Source organism: Drosophila simulans, chromosome 2L (genome assembly GCF_016746395.2).
Source record: "Drosophila simulans strain w501 chromosome 2L, Prin_Dsim_3.1, whole genome shotgun sequence".
Lineage (NCBI taxonomy): Eukaryota > Metazoa > Arthropoda > Insecta > Diptera > Drosophilidae > Drosophila > Drosophila simulans.
Genome location: NC_052520.2, coordinates 1,053,073 through 1,077,891, shown reverse-complemented (window position 1 = coordinate 1,077,891; position 24,819 = coordinate 1,053,073). Strand labels below are relative to the sequence as shown.

Below are 24,819 nucleotides of genomic sequence, written 5' to 3'. Positions count from 1 at the left end.
GTACTTGACAGTACTCCTTTAAAAAGTGTGCAAATTAAAATATTTAAATACGTTAAAAACGTTAATAATTTGTGGAACTCAAAAGTACTTTTAAGATACATGCTGGTACGAAAGTATACTGATTATTATCATATCATATAAAAAGATGTTGAAGAATTGGAATTGAATTAACCATTAAAAACATTGCTCATGTTAAAATACTTAAATTCATATCAGATCTCACATATTTTTTACAATATATTAGGGAAATGGAATTTCTTTGTGAGTGAGATTAACTATACGCCATGTTTGATTTTTCGCAACTGACAAAATCCAATATTTCAGTACGGCGGACCACAATCAAATTGACGTTTTATTTTTGTTGAGCGAGTAAACATTACTTGCAATGGCACACAGCGTGGGTTTTCATTTAAATGTATTTAAGTAAATCCGACAGGTAGCGAGCAAGAAAATAAATAATCCTGATCGGCGGGCAGGAAAATGCCCTGAAAAGTGGGCAATCCGCTCGGGCGGAAACTCGAATCGAACTCAATGCAGCGCGATTTAATTCGTGGGAAGACAGGCATATTGGTTACATAAATTCAATTATAGAATGCAAATGAATCCTGCGGATTGCTCACTTGCTGTCACGACGAATGTCGCGAAATCGCGGCCATTTCGCAAATTATTGTGAAATTGTTCGGCGAACGGGAAGTGAGTTCTCGTATCAGGTGTCGCATAGCGTGATAAAAAGTCAATTAGGAAACATTACTTATCGCGAGTGGGAAGGCTGCTGCTATCAGTTTCCCATTAACGATAGTTTCCCGCTAAAAGGACAGATAAGCAGGCAGCCGGGAAAAGTGTACCTCCTGAGCGCGGAAACTGCAGCAGTATTATTTTCGCTGAGCTTTCACTGCGAGCTGCGCAATTTGTTTTCCCCGAAATTGATTTCCCAACCCCTGCATCCCGCCCCCGGAACACGCCCACATCATGCATGCATGTATGCGTGCACTCTAACAACATTATCAGTTCAGTTCGCTGGAAATTCTCCACCCGGGGCTGACTGGTACTGGTGTTCATTATCCGTGGCCTTTGCTGTCCTTTTCACCAGCTGCATTTATGAAGCGCAATCTGAATAAAATATGGCACATAAAATCCGGCAAAAGGAAATGCTTATTAACTGCGAGCGTTTTCAGGGGAGAAACCGGGTAAATGGGTCCTGCAACATAAGAAGCTTTCCATAACGAGTTCCAGAGGTCCAGGGTTCTAGGGATCGTGGCGGACCCTCTGCACTTTGCTCCTCCAAATTCCTTGAATATTCCCTAGGCAGCTTATAATTGCTGCCATGCTCAAAGGGTCGGGAGGTAAACTGCGAAATGCCAAAACTTTTCGGGTTGAAATGTAAAACAATTTGGCAGAGGAGAGGCAATTTTCCTACATGCAGAATAAAGCCCCGAAATATCTTATCTGATGCTCTGCCACCTGAAACACAACAAAACAACTGCTTGGATGGTTGCAACAAATAGCAAATAACAAAAAGCAGCTTAAATAATAAAGATGAATGTGAGATATGTGGAACAAACACAATTTCGAATAGCCATTTAAGTGAGATTAGTCCAGGGTTTGGGAAAGGATCTCTCTGGTGGATAGCAATAGAACAGTTGATACAGTCAGATACAGTAGAATTGGAAATGAATTCCATTTCCCATCATTTGACCAATCTGATGTATAAACGCTTCAAGCCATTCTGAGTTTTTGGCGCAGAGAGAAAAGGACGGTTTGCTCCGAGTCCCGTAACAATAATTTATTCGCTTAAGAACTAAGTCATAATTCATGGCACTTAGGAGAATAATTCCACGCTGATTCCCCTAACCCGACCAAATTGCTGAATTATCCGAACCTTCGCTCTCATAATTGTCCTGCCACTCCCAGCTGGTCCGCAATTTTCCACTTTCGCCCACTTTCAATTGCCGAATCCAGCTGGCAAGTTTATCTAATTGCTTTTCGGACGGAGAGGTCCTTTTTCGCCGAAGAGGCGCCGGAAATCCCTTTCACGCTGGGCTGGCCAAAAAAGGAATTATGGATTGTGTATTTGCAGACGGCGGATTGTGATTGTACACATTGTGCTCGCCCGGAAGCGGAGTCAGGATGAAAGCGATTTGTTATCCTTTAGCTGCTGCCGTGCATCAATTACACAAAGGCCGGGAAATGTGAGCCTGTCGAGCCTTAAATCACCTGCCAGGAAGTCGCTCCCACGCGTTGGCTTTGCGCCGCTGGCTTTCGGGGCCCAGGTGCTCGATATTCACAATAATAGAACCCCAAGGAGCCCGAAGAGCGCTAAAGTGCTGGCGAGCACACACCTGCCAGCCTCTTGAAGCCAAACCCACTCTGCCCGTCCGAAAGCAAACAGTGGCGTCAAATCAAATGGCAAAAGCTTGCCAGCACTTCACGCCAGGTCGGGGGGTCTGGCCTGGGTGGGATTCAGCCCATCCTAGTGAAATGGAGATGAATATGGAGAAGCTGAGGAGTCATGATTAGCTCAGCAGTATATGCCGCTCGCCCAAAGTGATGAACTGCGCCAGAGGGGCGCAAGTAAGCCCGGGCTAGGGGAATCCCCCATCCGAGTCCTTTGGCAGGCCAACATGGCCAGACGGATGCGGCCAGGCGGAAGGACGACGGCGAAGACAAATCCTGCAGATTTTGGTCAAGAAATGCGCACCGAAATGCGAAACCCAAATCAAGTTGAAAGTAAATGAATAACCACGAAAAGGAAAACTTCTCAAGCGAACGGGCAGTAGGCCAAACGTTGGCCGCAAAACCAAAAGGGAAAGTTTGTAAGCGGCAGGGAAAAGCCAGTGAAAAGCACGAGCATTTCATTCATGGCCAAGAAAATTCTTGTAAAACAGGAACACAAGGTGGCATTCAGATAAAGAAAGCCTTGGGGCCCTCACAAAAGAAACATGTTAAGTTCTTAAGACCAAGTGGATACAATGGCTCAGAACAGGACGATTTAATTGGGACAATGACTGCCATTACCCCAAACAATATATGGCTACCTAATATTATAAATTTAAACAATGTTCCGTTCCGTTCTACAAGTAGTTCATTTCGAGAAAGTGCTAGACCGAATGATGTCATTAGGCATTTAACAACTTTCGCAGTTGTTGCCGCTTTCTCCGGGATTTGGTCAGCAAGGAGTGGAAATTGCCGACGCGGAAAGTACTTCAAAGTACCATTTGGATTGGGCAGTAAAGTGCGCAGTACGGCTGCCGACTGTCAACTGATTTGTATTTCGGCAGCATCTTCAATTCCGCTGATTAAAGGCAGGCAACTTAATCAATTTCCGGCGGAGAAAGTTGGAAGGAAAGGGAATGCAGCCCCAAAAACTTTCCATACGAAGCCGACACGCGCGGGCACTTTCTACTCGCACTATATGAGTGTACACTGTACAGAACGAAGTAGGTGGCTGAGCCCCACCTACAAAGTTTCCGTTTCCACTCTTCCGGCGGAGAAGCGGGCACGTGCTCAGCCGCACGGACTGCTGAGCGCCCACAATGCAAAACTAAAGCCTTTTTTACGGCTGCTGACGAAAGCTGAAAATTAAATAAAGTTCAGTTAGAGCCGGAGCTAGTCATTAAGTGGCTTTTGGGGCCAGAAAAGCGACGTTGGACGCAGTCGAGCCATTTAATTGAGTCAAATGTCCGCGGAGCAGGGCTGGCGTAGCCACGTCACCAGCAGCGACGTCACCTGTCCCACCTGGGAGTCCCCGATCCCCCGATCACCCGAAAGAGCTGAAACGCAATCATGGCGTCGTCAAAAATCCGCCAGCAAAAAATGCAAAGTCGAGTGCCGGGGGACTTCGCCAAATGGCTGAAACTAAGTGCAGAGTAAACAAGAGTGCAGCGTCAGCGGCACAAAGAAGCGATTAAGTTTCCGCCACAGAGAAAATGTCCAAGAATGACGGTACCTGAAAGGAAAATTGCCAAAGTCTAGCGCTGATGGAAGAGCAAATACGAGTATAATGAAAATTGCTCGGCTTCGCATACGCGAATTTAATGCGTTCTTCGCCCTTCGGAAAATGCTTTCACTGTGCCAAGATGGAGATGGGAAAACGTCAATTCATTAGAAAACTGAAATAAGCTGGCCATTTCGCTGTGCAAAGGAGGTCTTCAGTGGGATTCTTCTTCTGTACTTAGAAAACATTTTCAAAAAAACAGGAAATGTGTCGCAATTTACATTACAATTAATTACATTGGCACCGGAGATTGTCATTCTAACAAGCCAAACACCAGGAAAAGCGAAATCCGAATAGATTGTCTGGATTACATGAAAATATATTAAATAAAGACAACATGCAAGTTTACGATTTGATTGTAATCATTTATTTACCATGAAAATGAAAATGTGGAGAAAATATTTAACAGAGAGTCTTCTGGTGTGCAGACTAAGCTATGGCGAACATGGATGTTATTGAAATTCTCTTTATTTCATGACTTCGAATACAAGGGAGCCACCAGAGCGACTTAATCCACAGTCAGGGCCATGATGGCATTGACCACATCGTTGTCGTTCTTCAGCAGCGCCTGGATGGCCTTTTTGCGCGAGCACGTGGCCTGCATCTGGACCAGTTCGATGTCCTTCTCATGTAGGCCCATGTCGTCCGCGTTCTCGCCATCGTCCTCGTCGTCGTCGAGTGGGGACTCCTCGCCAGGGGCTTTTCCATCCTCCTTACCTTGCCGGCCAGAAGGCGAGGTTCCACGGAATCGCTCGGCCGCCTTGACAGCTGCCTGGGAGGCGACGGAGGTGCTGCTGATGTCCTCCACGCAGACCTCCCCAAAGAAGATGTACGTCGACGAGTGCGCCACTCTGTAGACGTCCGGCTGATCGATGTACAACAGGATGTTCTTGCTCTTCTTCATGGTCACTCGGGCCACGTTCTCCATGGGCTTCAGGTCCAGCTTCATGAGGATCTTGCGCGCCTTCCTCTCGCCGCGAGACTGCTTTGATACCTCGCGTGGTTGCACGGCCACCGTACTGATTTGGCCCTGCTCGTCGGTTTGGGTCTCCTTGGGATCCGCTTCCACAAGATCGGGGGCGTCATCGGAGTCCGTGCTCTGATCATCCTCAACTTCGCTGGAATCCTCGGCGGAGGCGCCCCCCTCCTTCTGCGAGTTTGGCTCACTGAACACATTGGGCGGCAAGTGTTTGGCCAGGCTCAACAGCTTCTTGATCTTGTTGCGGTGGGCCGGGTCCATTTCACCCATGATGTGGGGCTTACCCTTTGCGCCACTGAAGCCTGGAGGAGGGTTACTCTTGGCATCCAAGGCGTCTTCCGAGCCAGATGTCTCCTTCTGAATTGCCTTTGCGACGTCTGGTTTTTTCGTTCCCTTGGGCTTCCCTTCCTTTCCACTGCAACCTGGTGAGGGAGAGGCTTCTTCGGCAGGCGTTACTTTGGTGGCCACCACGTTGTCGATCAATTTCAATTTCTCGGCAGCGGCCGCCATCTGGGCAGCCTTCTTCATTTTCTGCTTCTTACCCATCTTGAGGAATAAACGGCAACCGAGGGATTTGCGAGAACAGATTTGGGAGCACAGATTTGCGAGCACAACTTCGCCAAAATATTTCCAGGCAGCGCACGCGGTGTGACCTCTTGCGGGAAAGAAAAGACAGGAAATGCCAGAGGTGAAACTTCCAGTGGGTTGACAGCTAGGGCTGCTCTAAACGGATGGGTGATATCTTCGATAAGTCCTGCTGCGAGATTTCCTAACTTATCGAAAAATATTTCATATTAAAATCCGGAACTTTTCCATGCTAAAGGCACCTGAAAAGCGAAATAAACCATATGAATTGCTGCTTTCGGTAAGATTATTAGTTTGTAAAATGGCCACCCCGCCATTCGAACGTGCAGAGCACTCCAAAGTCTATCGATATCGATAGGCCCCAGTGCAACCGTGAACTGATTAAAGGCGTTAGCAGCGCTGCTCTGAAAAAAGTTGGTATTTTTCAAACGAGAATGTCAGCTGCCCTCGAACTTTGCACTTTTCTTCGCGGTTATAAAAGTTTTGCTGCAGCGCCACGCAAATTCAATCGAAATTGATGATTGCAAATCAATCCATTGCAGAGACGTGCTTGAATATTATCGCCTGACAAAGACAGCTTAAAAGTGCTGGAGAAATGGAAAGTGCAGCGGTTATTCGGGTAATATTCGAATATGCACACAGTCGCGTGTCGCCGCGAAAACAGCAATGGAAAACTCGGATGCCCGGAAAATGCCCAAAGACCCATCTGAAGCAGCTTCCTCCATTTTAATTGCTGTCGTGGTCGCGCCGCAGTCTGCCTCCAAAGCGGAGCAGCCCCACAAACACGACGCGGTGGAGCAAGCGCGGTAACACGTGCGGTTTTCCGGCTCCCGAATTCCCCAGATCAGGCGGTTCAGGGCGCGGCTGTGTGATCCTGTTTTGCGTCCTACGTCTGGGGAAAAACACTTTGTTGCTAAGTGCATTAAAAAAGTGCAACGCCCTATTAGGGCGCTCTTCGTGTTACGGAAATTACATTACAATTCAAGTCAACCCAAGAAGAATATGAATACCTATGGATCCAATCCCCGATTTGACTTGAGTTAACACAACATTTTGTATCATTTTCATTAATTCTGACCTTTCCTATTTACAGAACTTTAAGTGAGATAACAGGTATGTGCTAGTCGGGAGCATGTATTGCATTTTTTCTGCCAGCCGCTGCGCTCTGTCTGATGATGCGTTTTTAATTGCTCGGTTCTTTTAATTAAAGTGCGAGCGAAAGAAGGGCGGCCACCACCTGCAATTATTAAACTTTATCGTGGGGTCAACGCCTAATTGAGTTGCATAAATTATTCAGGAGAGACGAGTGAAGCAGCAGGATGACATCGCGGTGGAGGAGGAGGAGGATGTGGAGGGCAGGACACCGAGGATGCATCCGGCTGCCGCCGCAGAGTCTGTCCTGTCACCATAATTAAATTCGAGAGACCAACTAATCAGATATTCCCTTTGCCCAGCCATGGGCATTCGATTCAATGCGGCTCGGTTAAGTTGAGTTCTGCGCGGACTTGGAGCTCGGAGACCCGGAGAGCTGGAGAAGGCTGAAAAGTTTTCGGCCGTCCTGGCACGTTCGTCCCATGATTAATTATCCGCCCCATATGCTGCGGTGTCATCTGGGCCCATCCAACTTATTGGGGCTTAGTCTTAGCCTCGAAGTTTAGTTTCTGCTGCCACGGCCTGTGCATGAAAAATGAACCCAATTCGGAGGCCCACCAGGACGAGGTCTTTATTCTCCTTCAAGGCAATGAGGCCCACAGAAGCCGCTTTCCTGGGGGCAGAAATCTGTAACGCATTAATCATGCCAGTTTCGAGAAATTATTGAAATCATATTACCATGTCGTAGACATGTTATAACCAAAGATGTTTCCGTAATTGAGATCTTGGCCAAGGCATTTATATTGTGCCTGCTCGAGAGTCTCCTTTTCCCGCTAATGAATTTCATTGCTGATTGATGCTGGCTTGGCTTAATTCTCTTGTTGTAAGTGAGTCAGCAGACTTTGACAGGGAAACTATGTATTAAAAGTAGTTTGTGCTGTTTATAGTGAGTTTGCAAATTAGTTTCGAATAGCACCATCCTGATGTCATAGCACTTTTGTGGACATACTGTTTGCACTCCCAATAAAGTAGAAACCCAATTTGTTTTTGGCGTTGACAAGGTCGTTTCACTTGGTACCTTGTTCGCTTGATAATTTGACGTTTATTTATCGGCGGCACAATCTGGAATGCCACATCTTTGCGCTGCTGTTGATGAGCTGGAATCCCGTTTGGCAGGCGGTATGGCTGCGCCCTCAGAATGAAGTAAACTCTGCCGTCATCCTCTTTCAAAATATGTCAGCCTTGAGCGAGGCTGACGCGCTTATCGCCAAATGACCCAGACGATATCCAGAACGCAGAACCAACAGAATTCCCAGACCCCAACCACCTGCCCATCACGATTTGGAGTCGCTGGAGCGGCAAGGAAAATCAATTTCCCCTGCCGACTGCCAAGGGCTAACCGAAGTCTGACATTTATTACCATATAAAGAGCAAGAAATACTCGCTAAGCATTCGGCAGGCGGAGCAAGGATCACCGGAGGCCACACCAAGACCGCACAAAGAGGGAGCAACTAAAAAACCGGAAACTGCAGCGCGACAAATGTGCTCAACCAGCAGAGATTCCACCCAGCCCCCGCCCCATTTCACCCGGATTCGTCGCCCCGTCCAGCTCCTCCAAGGCTTCCCTTTGTGCGCATTGTGTGAAAATATGAAATATGGAAATGCCGGAAAAGCGAAAAGTTGTCCCTGGCACAATAAAATGCAATTTCCCCGAAGAGGCAGCCGAGGCAGCGCCACCGAATATACATTGCTAATTTCCGGTAACAACAATAAGGAGCGCCCGAATCACTTGGGTTGTACTGAGGAGCACCACCCACTTTGAGGAGCAGCAGCAGGTCATTAGTGCAAATTCCTGCATAAATTTGTGAGGGGATTTACGAGCAGATGGGGATGGGGTGGTGAGTGCGGCGCTTGTCCCCCAAAAAACTAATTGAAAATGGAAGCATTGTTTATCCAAATGAAATCTGGCTGCGGGGCACAAAATAGTTTAACGGGGTATAGTATAAATTAACATATTAATATAAGATTTATAATATTGCAGCAATCTTACAAATTAATCTTATGTGATGAAACATTTAATTAGTATTACTAGTGTCCTCGGGTTGCGATATGGACTAACCCCTTGTATCCTTTGAGTGCTAATTAATTGGTTTCCCCCTTTGCAGGTGTGCCGATTATCATGGCAAGCAATGTACAACAACGGCAGCAACATCCATGCACCACAACTGAAGAGCCAAAGCACCAGAGAGCGCGCGGAGCAGCCGGGCACCAGGAGTCGGCGACGGGAGAATGCCAGCAGTCCTGGTCTAGGCAGCGACCTCCATTCGACCAGCAGCAGCAGCAGGAGGACCAGGATCCGGAGCAGGACCCGCAGCAGCACCCTTCGGCGCCGCAGGAGTCAGTGCATCACCATCGAACTCCGCGCCAGCACGAGCTACTGCACCACCAGCGCAAGGTGCCGCCCACGCTGCACGCCCGCGGTCGTCTTCTGATCAGCGAGGGCGCCCGCCGGCGCGAGGTGCGCGGCTGCGGGGCAGGGGGCGGCGGCCTGCTCTGCTGCAGCCTGGACGCGCTGAGTCGTCCGGCCAAGCTACTGCAATTCGGAGTCCTGCTGCTGATCCTGCTGCTCGCGACGCATGGAGATCTTGCTCAAGCGGAGGGCAATGTTGGTGAGTGTCCCCTACGAAATAAGCAAATAACTGACGCGAGTGGAAATCGGAGGCAGATCGGTATTTGCAAAGGTCCTTTCTTAAAGCGCCTAAGAGTATCTAAGATACATTATCTTTCCCTTTACCTTTCGACGGCATTTCAATAGCTTCGGCTTAGTTTCCCCTTTTCATTCGACTGTGAAGCAAGGTTAGAGGTGATGTAAGCCTAAATTGATAAGTTTTGAAGTTATTTTTGCCCTAATAATCCAATAATCTAATTTACGCGTAGCAGAGGAGTCGATGAAAGGCGTTCCACAAACGCAATTAGTCCCTGTTGTCCCCCGATTTCCCATGGGACTGAACACGCCTCGTGTGTTAACTTTTTGTGTGTTGCGGCGAAAACATAAACCCGTTTAATTAAAACTTTGGCGCACGGAACCGCACACGCAGCAGCAGCAAAACATGGCTTTCAGCCCGCTCCCCGGACGACAAGATGGCCCATGTCCATGTCGGCAAGTCCTGGGAGCTGTGCAAATATGTTTTTAACTAGTTTAGCCCGCACCACGCATAATCCAATTGGCCGGGGCGAGCCATCCTGCAACTGCATCGGCCGACTGCTGTTGCTGCCGCTGCAATTCAGGCCAGGAAATGGTCTCTACGGCCGGAACCGACGCAAAAGCTGGCTAAACGAGTTACGCCTGCCGGGCAAAACTATCATGTGCAACAGGCCTCCAAATGTTTGTTGGCAACATCGTTTGGGCCACTTACGGCTGGAGGTGATTCCAGTTGTGTGTGAATGAAGTTGATTCTTGGCTGTTAAACTCACCGGCATTGATTTTGGATGCAAAACTGGAACGAGTCTGTTGGATATAGTTATGCTTTTGAAGAGCCTGAATTCAGCAAACAAAATGTATATTTCCTCTATTCCTCTATAAAAGTTGCACATAGTTCACACCCCAATGGATTTCATTTCTCTCTCGCCCATAAAACATTCAAAATGTATTCGCGCTTTCGATCTAACAAACATTTATTGCTTATGAATATTTAAAATGAATTTATTTTCTATTTCACGAATATACATTTTGTTTACTTCCATAGCTAATTTGTTTAGATATACCCATAATTTCATATAATTCCTATTCGTCAACGGACTTATTAAAATGCAACTCTCTCTACGCCGTTTGCATGGCTTCTTTTCCGGGATTTGCTCGTCTTAATCTGATTGACGTTATGCTTTCCATTTAGCCAATCCAGCTGGCAGTTGAGAGAATTTAATTCCCATAATGATATCAGCCAAGCATAAATTATCCACCACAAGCCGTCAGTTTCGTTTTCCGAAACTTAGCTCGTGCCTGAGCCAACCATTTTGCAGCTTATCAGGCGCATCTCCCCCAGTTCCTTTCGCATTCATGGCATCCACGCCAAGTGGAGGCATCAGACGCCCAGGAAGAGCGAGCATGATGGTGTGGCTGCAGGACTCACAGCTCGTATCCTGCCGAGCATCTCTGCTGCATCTGCTGCTGCTGCTGCTGCTGTTGCCATGACAACAACTAGTTGCTGCCTGTGTGGCACATGCAAATTTGCAGCTCTTGTCGTTGCATCCACATCAGCCCACATGCAAAGTTAACCAGGAGCTCCGCCCATGCATTTATGCACGGAATTGCGCAAGAATCAACAGGATCTGGGCTGGGTCCTGGGATTTATTGATTGCTGATGCTGCTGCTGCCGCAGGTGCACATGTGTACACACCCTTGTACAACATACACATAGATACACAAACAGATAAATGTCCTGGCTGTGCAGCTGACTGCTGCTCCACATTGTTGGCGGCCGTGTCGGGAATCTGGGGTGTGTGTATAAATTAGCAACCGGCAACGAGCAACATCATCATTAGCTCCTGCTGCTCCTTGCTCGCCATATTTCACGGTGGCCCTCACTCCATGCCCCACCCCACCCCCTTCCACGTTGTGGTGTGCAACTTTTGATGGCTGCACAATAAAATTTAATTAACAGCAGCTGCTCCTCCTCCTCTGCATTCCTCCTCCTGCAACGAGAGGAGTCGAAGGAGGTGGAGCTGGAGCTGGGGGACGTGCACATGTCGCCTGCCCCTGGAGGACTCCCTGTTGCATGCAACAGTGTCTAACACATTGACCTCAGCCAGCCAACCAGGGAGAAAGGCAAACGGCAGTCTGGCAAAAACAACTTCATTAAACTGACAACAAACGGCGGAGGAGGAGCGAAGTGGAGCGGAGCTGCCGCTCAACTTTTTCTGCATTTATTCATTTCATTTGAAACACAAATATTTGCACTCGCAGCGAAGAGCTTTCTGCAGCGCCAGATAGTTTTCATATTTCGCCCGGCGTTCTGTGGCACTTAATGAAATGCAGTTCAATCTCCACGCAGAAAGCGAAGCCAAAAGCAGGCCAAATGCAAAGGCCAACTTGGCCCCCTTTTGCATTGCATCGAAATTGGATTTTACATTTCGCGCATTCTCACATTTTCACATTTTTGAATCAGATGCGAATGCATTATTAATTAGCTGGCCGCCGCTGCATGGAAAACTTTTCAAACGGATGCAGTGCTAATGCAATTTCCATGTAGCAGAGAACCTGGAACAGACTTGCTCCACATTGCGTATACGCCACGGTGACTCTTTTAAATTCTATTCTCGGCCAAATGGAATGCGGTGAACCTCTGGCTGCCGCTTTACATCATGCTCTGCGGTTGATCTGGCACACAAACCGCAATTGTTCGGAGCTATATGTTCGTCGATTTTGGGCACTATATATGGTATTTGGCATGCTGGAACCGCTGGCGGTAATCCCAGCTGTAGGTTTCGATTTTTCCTATATTGAATTAGGGCGGCAATTTGAAAAGAGCCGTGCAAATTTCATTTGATATCCCCTGCAAGAGGAATTATCGGTGGGCAAAGCGATGGGGCCAGTTCTAAACTTTAAAGCTGCTCTTAAATTCAACATTGCTGCTTGTTGTTTCTCACCTTTCTGTTTTTCGTCCAACTTTTCTTGCTGAAAGTCTATCAAACAAAAACATGACTGTGGACTTTTCGGTCCGACAGGTGGGAGTACTCATGCATTCTTTCCCCTCGGCTTAAACCGAAAAATCTACCTTGGCCGTCGGTATTTTTTCGCCCTCCATCCCAGAAAGCATTTGTGTGTCCCTTCCAGTTTAAAGTGGAGCAAGGTTCGCCTGGTCCTGTTTTTTACTGCCAAATAACTTTGCACATGGGCGAAATTCATAAAGGTTGGATGACTGCGTCGAGGGGTTCCGATGATAGTGATTATGGTGAAGATGATGATGATGATGATGGTGTTGGAGCTATCCAGTGGATAGTGGCTGGTCTCCTCTTTGCAAAACCGAAGGTTGGGCTGGTGCGAGAGTGAGCCGGAAAAATAATTGCTGTGCAGCAGTTGAGGCGTCTCCGATTGCAACTCCTTGACTCTGCGACGGCAATTTAATTTCTCAAATGGCAAACAACTTGCGACTAATGAAAATGCACTCAATTTGCGCCTCGCCAAGTCATTTGGAACAAATTGCTGTCTGCAGCAAGGATATGCTCGGGGTGGGGCTTTGTTAACGTAAACATATTGCCGACATAATCGAGTATCAGGGAACAGCGAAACGAAAAGAATGCCTCGAGCCGAAGAAAGGCTCTGCGCTCCGAAGGAGATATCCTTGCGCCTCGGAGGATGCACAAGTTTTACGAGCCTTTCAACCCCATCCCCAACCCTTTCGGCACGCTCAATTTGGGGGGAAATGGAGGGGAAACGCGGCACCAGAAAGCGCTGGAAAATGCCACTGAAAGTGCAGTTGCATCTGCAGCTAATCCCCGAATGTCCGTCCTCCTAAGCGCCGCAATTACTGCCGACAGGCTCACAACGCACTTTGCACCATGCAGCGCACATAGTATGTGGCATAGATGTATATGTAGTGCACTTCCCCTCATTTGCCATTGTCCTCGCAGGACTACAGGCGCTTTATCCCAGTTTTCAGTTTGAGTTTCCGTTCAGGGGATTAAGTTGTGCTAAGTGGAAAACAGTTAGATGCGAGGGATTTGCCTGGGAAGCGCATGCTGAAAATTGGACAGCAATTGAAAGTAAAACGAGTGTAGTCCAGTGATTGCCTGCTCTTTGAGTAGCTTAAATATTTTCCAAATAACCAAATTAGTTTGCACCATGAATATTTCATGCGATATACAAGGAAAATAAAACTATCTAAGCTCTTTCAATATTCATGGAATTTGACTTATTTACACAACATGCGACACGCGTCTAAGGCGTCTTCGCTTCAATAAAATCGGTTTGACATTCAATAAATGTTGAATTTCCTTGAAAAATTTATGAAAATAATTAAATTCGTGTAGAAATCAGAAACAAAGTTATTGATAATTTAGTGCAAATGGCCAGCCACAGAAATAATATTTCTTTTGTGCCCGCATCCAAATGTGGGCTGTTTGTGTTTGATGGCCTTATCTGTTGTACTCTGTGAAACATTCCTGAAATTAATGAATTTGCGGCCAAAGCCTGCACACTCGACTCTGTCATATTTAGTAGATTTTAGTGGCCATTCAATTATGTGGCACACAAAATTGCGCTTAGTATCGGTTCGGAGCACTGGCAACTGACACATATCGCCACTCCAACTGGCCAACAAGAGGTCCTGCCGAGTTAATTAAACTTTCCGAGCCGAAGGCTTTCAATGGCCAGATGAAGATGTAATTAAGAGATAAAATGAAACAATGGGCACACACACACATCATCCGAAAATGTCCGCCACGGCCACGCCCCTTCTCAAGATGCCGCCCACCTGGACTTCAGCCTGCCCCACAAACCAAGGGGTCGGAGGTCAGGCCAGCTCCGCCCCGTGCATTCCGCCCAGAGACTAGCAATCGAGCGGAAAAAAGATATTGAATGGCCAATGAACCGTGGCAGACACTCCTCCACCGCGTCCACTCCCCCCGATTGGCAGGAAAAATCGCAGATAATCAAGAGCAGCCTGGGAAAAGTCCAGCTGGGAAAGTGACAAAGGCGGCTAATGAATAATAACCGCACTCATCGCTTATATGCAGGCATGTAAGAGTCCTATGCTCTGGCAACAGAAGATAGCAATAAAATTTGAGATCGATGCGACTAACTGCTGCTCAGTAGATCATTTGAATGGCCCTTATTGAAATTCAGACAGGAATTCCTTGGATCTTAACTGTAAGGATCTGTAAAGGATTGAAAACCTAAAAGCTGACTTGCCAATTGATCATAACTTGGCTTCATGTGCTCCTTAATCGAGGACTACAAAATATTTTATGTCCAGATATGAGTGAGATGTGTGCAGGTTTTTGAGGCTGCTCTCGAGCATTTATCACCAAATTTAATAGGTTTATTAGCCCGTGTCGCTGGGCCCTTTGAGATATATATCCGTTCGTAAACCTGACATAATGCGAATCGGAATCGCTGTCTGGCGGGCACTTTGAGGGGCATTCGAGTTGCCAGCGAGAAAATGTCATAAAAATTAACGTGCCATCGTAAATATCTGGGCATATGTACATACACATATATGTTCGCATACCGGGGCGATGTTATATTTAAGTGCAAATATGCGTAAAATTGCTCAAAGGACAGGCCATGCACAGCAGTTACATTCATACATTTTGGCACATTCGAAAAAAGGAGCCAAACAAAACGAGAAAATGGCGCGGCAACTGGTTGCTACTCCCTCGTTCCAGATCCCAGCACGAATACACATACTCGCATGGTAGGAAAATGGGAAATGGAAAATGGTCTAGGCCCTGCCAGCCCCCCGCCCCAAAATTTCCCCATCGAGTTGGCCGCAAGGCAAATCCCTGCAATTACTTTGTTGGCACTTTGTTTTGGCTTGCCTTTTGAAGTTCCCATTTTTGGGGCAAGCTCGTTTTTTGTGCCTTTTCGAAAGCTCGCCCTTGGCAGCGGACTATTAGTGTATTTTAATGGCAACTAGAGAGCTAGGGAAAACTACGGAAAAGCCTCGTGTGCTGCGTAATGTATGTAAATGTATTTATTTGCCACAAAGCGGGCGAAGCGGGGAAACCTTTGGCAAACGCAAATAAATGTTAATATAATGTTAATATTGTTTACTTCGCCTTTGCCTTCGCCTTGGAGGTGTAACAAAGAAGTGGGAAAATGGGAAGTCGAGGAAGTGCTTCTCCGCCTGCGGCAAGTGTAAGGATAAAAAACATGCGTTCCTGGATGGGCCGACAAAAACATGCAAAATTCATTGAGCCAAAAGCCAAGGAACAAGCCAACAGCTGCTCCCGATTGCCAGTCTGGTCTGAATGGGATGGGATGGGATGGCGTTGGTGTGGGTGGTTATCCCACCCAGAAATCAGGGAATCTGGGAATCGGGGAACACGACATGTGTAGGCGTGCGGAAATTTAATAAGAGCTGGATTTTATGCGCCACGCATACGCAAATAAGCGTTTTGCCCCCGTCCAAAGGATAATGTGTATTTATGTGTTCCAATGCGATGTTTGGCCTGCTGTAATCACGCTCCATTGGGCGTCTCTAATTTGGCATTAACACACCCGCCCCCCTGGAGCACAAGGCGGCCTTCGACCTCCCGGCCACCCACTCGAGTGACCTTTTGAACTAATGATTTGATTTATCTCCCGGAGGCCGCGCAATTAAATTGCCCCACCTGCGTGGCACACTTTGTGGCGCCACTGTAATTGATTTAGGTGGTGGGCCAAACAAATTAGGGTCAAAACTTAAATATTTCTTCATTAGACGGCTTGCTGGAATGGAAAACGCTAGATTTTCTAACACGTAATCGAAGCAGGCAGGTCCTAAATACGTTAAAACTTAAGTAAACATCAAATCTCAGTACATTCCTTCTCCTCGTGCGATACGGAACTAGTTTTTGAGAATAAACAGAAATTCACAGTGCAAACCAAATTTTAAGTAAAAAAAAGCGACATTTCTTAGGAGCTGTAGAATTCGAAGATGTCCAGCAAGACAAAAGTACCCGCGTCCTTCGAAGAATTGGCCAATCAGGTGTTTGAGAAGTCGAAACAGCTGAGTATGTCGATAAAGGAGCAGTGCAAGTTGGTCCAGGAGTATCTGAAGGCCAGGATCGATGGCAGTGATGGAAGCGATGCAGAATATAATAGTGAGCCCGATTCAGATTCTGAATCCGAATCCGAGTCCGAGTCCGATTCCGATTCCGATTTCGAGGAGGATTCCCTTACTGATTCCGATGAGCGAACAGAGGAGAGCAGTGATGAGTCCGAATCGGAGCCCAGTGAAGTCGAGGAGTGTACCAAACCATCAGATACTCACAAGAGTGCCACTGGGCTTCCCTTGGAAAAACAAATCTCCAAAGACGAGCCTGAACAATCTCGGCTCGTGGCCTTTGTGGTGCCTCCCAAATCCTCTGCTCTCCCGCAACCTGCCCCCCGCATCCAGCGTCGACTGACTATGGCTGGTGGCCTGATAGCTCCTCATAGTCGCAGTAGTCTACCAGTGCCATCTAAATCAGGGAAAGTCAAGTAGATGTGAATGCGTATAGTCGAGCCAGGAGCTCGCCGTTTCTCCCAGCTATTTTATTCTTTACACCGTTTATATTTAAATCATTTTGTAGTACTTTGTAATTAAAAATCATATCGCGACGCATTTTGAAACAAACACAGCACGTTCGGTGGCTACCGTAATGCAATTCCCCCATTTTAAATTAATAAACTGCAAAAAGTAGGTCATACTTAATTTGACATTTTCGGGACAACTTTAATTGGTCGCTTGGGGTTGTTCGTCGGAAACTTTTGGGGCGTCAAATATTTGACCTAAGTGTGCTTTCACTTCGACGATAAATTGGGCTATTTTGTCAGCCAAATGTTTTGGGGAAAGTTTGCGGAATAATTTGAAGTTGTTTTTTGGAGGCCTTGACTATGACTATCCTCGTTGAACTTTCGGCGGCCATAATTTATGCAAAACATCTAATGAATTTTTCATGCCCCACAGCAGCACACAAACAGCCGCAGTGGCAGGGCAACAACTCTGCGGAAATTAATGAAATTCATAAGCGAGTTCCATTCTCCGGTTTTCCCGGTGCCATCAGCCCAGCCGCTCCTTTCTTCGATTTCCCCCTGCCCATTAATGAGCGCAAATTAAAAGCTGCCTAAACATTAATGAAAACCAAAGAGCCGAGAAAGAACAAGAGGCGTGGAAAGTGGGCAAAGTGGAGGGCACGTCACGTCGGCCGGGAAATGGCGAAAAATGTGGCCCACGTAATAAGCAATCGAGATTTGTGTTTATTCTTTTATGGCAAATTGGAAAAGTAATTGCACATTAAACCTATTGAAGTGCAAAGTGGTGGCGACAGTGGGCATAACTTGTTTGCATTTAATTAAATCAATTGCAACGGCTAAATCAACTGATTGTTGACGTAGTGAAAGATGTGTCCCATTAAATTTTATTTTATTTTCGGTAGGATCCAGCAAACCTGGCATAAATCCATCTCATGTTGATGCAGTTACCTCTTGGGCTTTTCCCCGAATGCATTTGCTGACTTGCAACGAGCAGTGAGCCGCAGGAAGCGAGGCACAGGATGCCCATCAACCTGTGCCTGTACGCCCGAGGCCAGCAATCAGCCATCATATTTGAAATTTCAATTTCAATCCCAATCCAAATGCGTATTCGATTGAGGGCCAAACCGCGCTCCCCCCACTCGGCTTGGCAAGGGCAGACTGCAGGTCGGTTTCAGGTCACTTTGGAAACAGAATTCCTAATAAATCGCCCACAAAGTGCAGCCGGATTCAAAGGACTTCATGAATGAAATGACAAATTGATGTACAGAGGACCCTGTTTGCCGGAGCAGAAATCATGTTCAGCATGCGAAGATGCAGCTGAAAGCGCTGCCACTCACTGCAGTTTTTCACTTTAAATTAAAACCTGTTTCTCGGCCCATCCCTCCCTCCATCATCCATTTTCTGATGTAATTTGAACTTGGCACCGTGCAGATGACCAAAGCAGAGGCATGGAAATGAGACAAGCGGGTTCGTTAGGAATTTCATTGGAAATTCGTCATCCGCACGGACAGCGAATAATGAACGAGAAAAGCAGAAGTGTTTGTGAGTTTGCTTGGTGCAACTTACAGATAAGTTTCTGAATCAGAAAAGACTTGTAACAATGGATTAGACAAATGCATTAATTGTTTCAGTCCGGGGAATTTATTATCCTTCAAGTTTCTTATTCCTTCAGGGTTCTTATCTGCTAGGCACAGGGTTCCTTTCCATGTGTCCGTCCAGGCGGTCACTTTGCATTGCCAGTAGTCCGGTCAGTATTTTTTTTTATATTATATCCATGATACGCTTGCGTTCCTTTTCGCGGAATGCCCGGCGAGCCGCGCGAGGAGCTCCTTGCAGACTTCGAATGATAGGCTTGTTCTCACAGTGGATATTCGGATTATAAGTCGGAACTGGTGGCTCAGCATCCCAGTCCTCCTCAGTTTCGTTCGGAATTTCAGGCGGACCCGGTTCTTCCGCAGGCGGAAATACGCTTGGCAACACGCAGCCCTCCTGGGGTAAATAGTTCGGGCACTCGATGACATGATTCCGCATGTTGGCAGCAGTGTACAGATGGGTGCTGTTATATGGACAGGTGAATAACTTGACCGATGGATGGCTCTTGGCACAACGCGACAAATGATTGGCCATGCGGACCCGCCTTATGCGATGTGACCTATCGTAGGGACAAACGACCAAATCATCAGGACCTGCAGACATTTTTACTTCTGGTTTCGTTAGCCTTCTGTAAACTTCCTTCGCCGACTTCAAAGTAAGGAGAACTTCCAGTATTTTGATAGCTTCTATTTGATATGCGTCTCTCAGTTACAAACAACAGCCTGCTTATCTGAAAAGCAAACAGTTTTTTGACAGGTACTTGACACATATTTGAACAGTGTTGACATTCAGCAGTCTCCTGTTTGATGGACCGTTAACAAATAAACATTTTCCCAGCCCATAGAGCACGATTTGATCTGCATGCCGCTCAAGCACTTTATTTCACCCTACTGCCTACTGGTCTCGGCCTGGTCAGAAGTGGCACTCAATTTATTACTGCCAGGACCTGGGATGACGGCAGGGGGGGAGCTCCAAGTGGCTAGCCTAAGAAACTTTTATTTATGCTGGACGCTCCAAAAAATACAAACAAAGCCGCCTAATTGCGTGCCAAATTTGCTTGGGTCACTGGCGTCGGTCGCCCGGAAAGGCCAGAAATATTTGTTTAGAAATGTGGCCAGATAAATCAACGACCCGCTCCCCGGAAAAGCCGGAGACAGTCGGCATACCAGAGGGAGAAGCACCCGATTTCCATAGCCCCAAAGCAACGACCAACGACGTCAAACGTGTTTAAAATTTATGAATAAAATGAGTTCGCATAAATCAAGAAGCCGGCGGCGACGGAGAGAAAATGAAAAACAGCTCGGTGGCAGCAACATGTTGGAGGAGAAAGCACCGAAAGAAATTCCATTTGGAATCCTTTAAAAATCTGCACATTCATTCAGCAGTAATAAGCTCCAATTGTGAGTCAAAAGTCCTAGAACAAAAGAAAATATTGAACGTAAATATTCAGTGCATTGAAAGAATACTTTCCAATACCCAATGGAGTTATATTGTTTAAACATTTTTATGCTTAAACTTCCTTTTATGAGTTATTTATTTATTACAAGCTGCGGTAAAAAGCACTTTGCTCTCTGAGTGACGAGCTTAGTGGGACTAAAGGGCTGCTTTTTTGCTTCGGTGTGGCAGGTCCTGCCGTAAGGAATGCCCCACTCAAAGGAATGTGGCTGCAGGACCCGAAGCTGCTGTGAAATGCCGCCGCTTATTTACACTTAATAAAGCTCCAAAGCAGCGACAACTTTCCAGCTGCAGCTGAGCCGCGGAAGGGGGAAAAGCGATAAGGAAAAGTGGTGGAGGCAGTGCATCCGCGGTGCTTTTCATTTGTTTGTTATTTTGTTTGCTTGGCGCGAGTGGCGCATGTGTGCGATGGCATTAAACGCTTAGCAAGTCAAGTAGGCAGGAACAGGACTTTAATGCATAAACAGGTCCTGTGCGCTGTGAGTGTGTGTGTGTGTGTGCTTGTTATGCTGCCCTTTAACGAGCTGTGTGGAACACTTGCATCATGTTTGCTTTGCCATTGGCACTGCCCCGCCATCCCGCCATCGTGCCATCCTGCCATGGAGCCAACCTGCCACCCAGTCCCCCATCCGCGTCCTCCTGCGGGGAGGGGGAAAAGTCCTTTGCCTTGTCGTTGTCATGATTAATGTCCTTTGTTATTATTTATTTTCTTTGTGCGCCTGCCTCCCTGACAGTTGTTCCCAGAGCATTGTTCGCCCCAGCATTGACACGTACTGTCAACGCAGAGTATAAAGTATTGTGGCCCGCGGGGCGACTTTAAGGCATCTCTTCTCTTCATCCGGCCCAAAAGGGGAAATACGCCTTGTTTTCGTGTTTTTGTGTCTAACAACATCCTGCCACGCCTTGTAATTGTGTTTTAAGTACCAGTTCGATTTTCGTTACTGTGCCGTGCAGCCACAGACTTGGCAATTATGTTTCGAATGGCATTTCGGCAAGGATTTAATCCTTTGATACTACTTCACTTTCAACTTTAATTCAAAGCTAAGAGGTTCAAGTCGCAAGCTCTTGAAATTATTAAACATTATATGTTAGTTAATTGGTATTATGTGAATGGAAACATCATTACCCTTTATTTCCCGGCCTTTGTTTACGCCTTTTACTGTATCCTAGGCGATTACAATTTTAATCAGCTTTGCTTCTAGGTGAAGTTAAATGCAAAAATTTGGAATGATATTAGAAATGTATCCCTAAGCTCAATTCAAATCAAATCCTTCTTTTCAAACTTTAGGGAAACATATTTTACATTCAAGTGGAAATCCTTTTAAAGCTCAACTATTCTTGAGCCAAATCCAGAGATTATTTGCATCTATTTATTATTCTTTTACCATAAGTTCAGATGTTGTATACATTTTGATCCATATTCTATAGGAGGTCCTGTTTTGAGTGCCCCATGAAATGTGTGTTTGCACATTTTTTTGCTGCTTCGGCTGCTTGTGGTAAATGCCGCACGTAATCAGAGTGCGGACATTCGTTATTGTCATTAAAGATGTCGCCCGAGCTCTCAACGCTCGCCTCCGCATATTACACATACCACACGTTGTCCGGGGCACACGTGTCCTGGCCGTGAGCTTGTATGTGTGTGCCTGCGTCGTGGCCAGATGACGGGAGAAAAAAATGGAAAAATGTCGTTATGAAATGAAAATCTTTCTTTTTTAAATGCCCTGACCCAAAAGCAAACAGGACCTGGAAAACTCACCGAGGCGCCAGGCGAGTCTCATAAGTAAACATCCCTGGCCAGGCGGAAAATTCCGAAGGAGCTTCCTCTCAACTATGTGCGGTGTGCCGGTGGACATCAATCAAAACGAGGGGTATTGGGGGTGGGTTGAAGAGGAGTTGGGCATCCTGTTGAGGCGGCTGCCACAGCAACCGCAGCGAGAAGAAGGGGAATGGGAATGCGCTCGGAATTTTCAATTTCGCCCGGGGGCTGCAAATTTATTAAATTGTTGCGTCTCCACTGTGTTTGCCCAGCAACAAACGTTGGCCTGTGGCGCAATTTAGGCTGGCCAAGATTTCCCTACTGGGAGCCAGCAATCAAGTGGCCGACTTATCAATCAATTCAGGGCCAGCACAAAAGGCCGATTGCACCCCCATCGACGTCCCAGATTTTGATTTGTTGATTGCCAATCCCGATGAAAGCTGGCCAGGCTTTGCCGCTTCCTTCGTGCGGTCGAGGTCTTGGCTTTTCACTGCCATTCCCATTCGCCCCCATTCCCCCCATTCCCCAGCGTGGTAAATCGAACTAGCCATAAATAATAGTTGCATCACCATCAGACAGCGGACAGCGGACAGCGAAGAGCATGACGCGCAGATAGTTGCAATCCGACGGGGATTTTGTTGCCGTAAAAGCTTTTAACCGCTGGGTACGCAGGATGCCTCTTACTTTTATTGCCAGAACGCATTTGCATGGCGTTAAAATGGCCTATGGATGGGGCACGTCACGCCACATTGCGCATACGCCGCGTGGCCTTATCAGAGGGTGGAGGAAAATGGAAAAGCTGGGCCAGGTACAACGGAAAAGGGGAAAAACAATGCACCTGGACAGCGACCATGAGCTCGCATATTTATGAGTTGTGGGTGGCATCCCTTGGGTCGATTGGTCTCTTCAAGTTTCCATCGCAGACGAGGCGGGGCAATTAGACCGCTCACTTGCTTCGAAATTGCCCGACCATCTCTCATTTAATTAGTTTCTATTTTCGCGCTGGGGCTTTCAATATTGCTTTTCCGTCCGGCATTCGGGTCACGTCTCTGTTGGCCTATTGACAAATAGACAGACGGCCTGTGTCGCCACATTTATTGACTGTTTTCCCAGCGGCACAGGACTTTTGCACTGAAAAGGAGACAAGTGAGCGCTTATGGTCCTTGGCTCTGGATGCGGAGTGCACTTCAATCTGTCGACTCGACGATGCTGAGGATGGCAGAAAGGATGGAAAGGACTCCATATGGCCAAACAATGTAGCCACTCGACCAACTACACAGAGAATAAAAATCAAGTTTATCGCACTTGAGCAAAGAGTCATTAAGAATTTTATAGCTCGACTTGGATAGCAGGTACTTGGGCGAAAAGTGTCGGAGGATTTCGTGCCGTTTTTAATCGCCTTGCCATGATGACACAAGATAGAAGTGCTCGGGGTTTGCCACAATAAATTCCAACTCTGAACGAATTGAGCCAATGGTATACTTTTTCCGACTGTTGTTATATGAAGTGATTCCAAGCCACAATTTCCGACTGACTGATGGATTCATCAGAGAATCTTTGAGGCATCTTAATTACTGCGCATTCAAGCGGCTCTCTTATCGCCCTTGGACCCTCAGAACGGCTAGATTAATATTTGCTGCCCGTATTGCCCGTTCTGCAATTATTCAGCAATTAAAAACAAAACAGCCAGAAATGCGGCATTTGTGGGGGTTTCGGGTGGGGAAGCTTGTGGCAGCCAAATGAAATTACTTTGGCTTAATTAATGGCCAACAAATGTCGAAGCGTCGTCGCCCTTTTTGGTTGTCACAGGCCAAAAGTTAAAGCCGGGCAAAGACCACGAAAACTGTTGACAACAAAGTTCCAAAGTGACGCCGGTTGTTTTCGGGCGTGGGCGGAGCTCACAGGACGTGGAGGACGTGCTCTACACATGACCAGGAAGAGGACGGCTGAGGAGGAGGCAAATTTTTCACTGGCAAATTCCCGATGCGATGCGGGCGTTCTTGTTGACGTCACTCAGAAGACATTTGACTAACGGCCGCAGAGGAGGATATATTCGGGCCAGGAATGTGTAGTTGTCTTCGCCTGCCGCTGGTGTCAGTGTGTCAGTCTGTGTGGGCGTGTGTGTGTGCGTGAGCGGGTGGTTGTGTGTGTTAGCCATGTGCGACATGCTCGTAAAAAGCGTTTATTTAGCCGAGAGTCAAGCAAGCGACACATGACACCACCAGCAGGAAAAGCAGGAGAAGCCAGTGGGGTATGAGGATGATATGGCGGATGGGGGTTCCTTGGGGGTGGAAGTCTGCTTAGCGTGGTAATGCTGATTTGGCTCTTACCACATCATTATGTCTCAACTGAAAGACTGCTCCGCTTTCCACTTACCCGCTCATAATGGCGTCGGCTAAACAACTCTTTCATGTACTTCCATGCTAACCAAAGCCTTTCCCTTTCTTTCTTCCCGTTTTTTGTTACAGGCTGCCAGTTTGTTAGGACGCTCTGCATCCCGCACTCCGAGGTCTGCTACGATGGTGAGTATTAGATAAGACACCCGGGCACGGCGACACCCAGTTAAGATGGACTTAAGACCCAGATTGCGGTTATCGGTGAGCCGGGCAACAAAGGACGCCAAGTTCGGGGAAATTGAATTTGGCCACCAAGAAATGGGATTAGCAGGATAGTTAAGGGGCATGGAGAGCAAGGAGAGGAAGAACTTAGATGTTTCACCAAAATTTGGGGCATTAGGTATGCTAAGTGACAGCTAACGCTTAGTTCATTAGTTTTTATTCGGAAAAGAGGAAATTTAATATGCCACTGAAGAAACTTTTCGAAGCAATTAAAAATGCAATTCTAAAACAACACTCGTTATTTAAGAGAACAAAATGGGGAGAAAGATTTCGGCTCATGCTATCCTTCCTAATGGTTACTTAAAGTCTCAAGGAGATTAGGCCCGAGCCTGGCTTTTATCGCTTCGAGCACAAAAAAGGCTTTCACTGTCGATTTCCGCTGCCATTACCCACAAATGTTGCCAAAATGCATCTCCAGACAAAAATGCCCATTTGTGGGTCAAATGCAAGGAGTTAGTGCAACTGCGGGAAAACTCAGCCGGAGAAGGCGAACTTTGACCCAGGGCATATTATTCGTATTTGCAGAGC

At 46.9% G+C, this 24,819-nt stretch overlaps 4 protein-coding genes across 5 annotated transcripts in view; 2 read left to right on the top strand and 2 right to left on the bottom strand.

The window, feature by feature from the left end:
* The window catches only part of LOC6730520 (receptor-type tyrosine-protein phosphatase N2), a 39,064-nt gene that overhangs the window by 5,355 nt on the left and 8,890 nt on the right, over positions 1-24,819 (top strand). For both annotated transcript variants that reach the window (XM_039291317.2, XM_039291311.2), the window contains 2 exons: positions 8,816-9,319; positions 24,142-24,195. In XM_039291317.2, coding sequence (XP_039147251.1) covers positions 8,830-9,319; positions 24,142-24,195 — 544 coding nt within the window. In that variant the 5' untranslated portion in view covers positions 8,816-8,829. The remainder of the gene's footprint in view (positions 1-8,815; positions 9,320-24,141; positions 24,196-24,819) is intronic.
* Positions 4,353-5,701, bottom strand: LOC6730521 (nascent polypeptide-associated complex subunit alpha). Its single transcript, XM_016179348.3, has one exon. The coding sequence runs from the start codon at positions 5,517-5,519 to the stop codon at positions 4,503-4,505; it is 1,017 nt and encodes a 338-aa protein (XP_016022976.1). The 5' UTR covers positions 5,520-5,701; the 3' UTR covers positions 4,353-4,502.
* Positions 16,160-17,000, top strand: LOC6730519 (clumping factor B). The gene has a single exon (XM_002077662.4). The coding sequence runs from the start codon at positions 16,289-16,291 to the stop codon at positions 16,835-16,837; it is 549 nt and encodes a 182-aa protein (XP_002077698.1). The 5' UTR covers positions 16,160-16,288; the 3' UTR covers positions 16,838-17,000.
* On the bottom strand, positions 18,477-24,191 carry LOC123327046 (gametocyte-specific factor 1 homolog). The gene is made up of 2 exons (XM_044922353.1): positions 24,050-24,191; positions 18,477-19,876 (listed from the first exon to the last, which is right to left on the bottom strand). The coding sequence occupies exon 2, from the start codon at positions 19,063-19,065 to the stop codon at positions 18,631-18,633; it is 435 nt and encodes a 144-aa protein (XP_044778288.1). The 5' UTR covers positions 19,066-19,876; positions 24,050-24,191; the 3' UTR covers positions 18,477-18,630.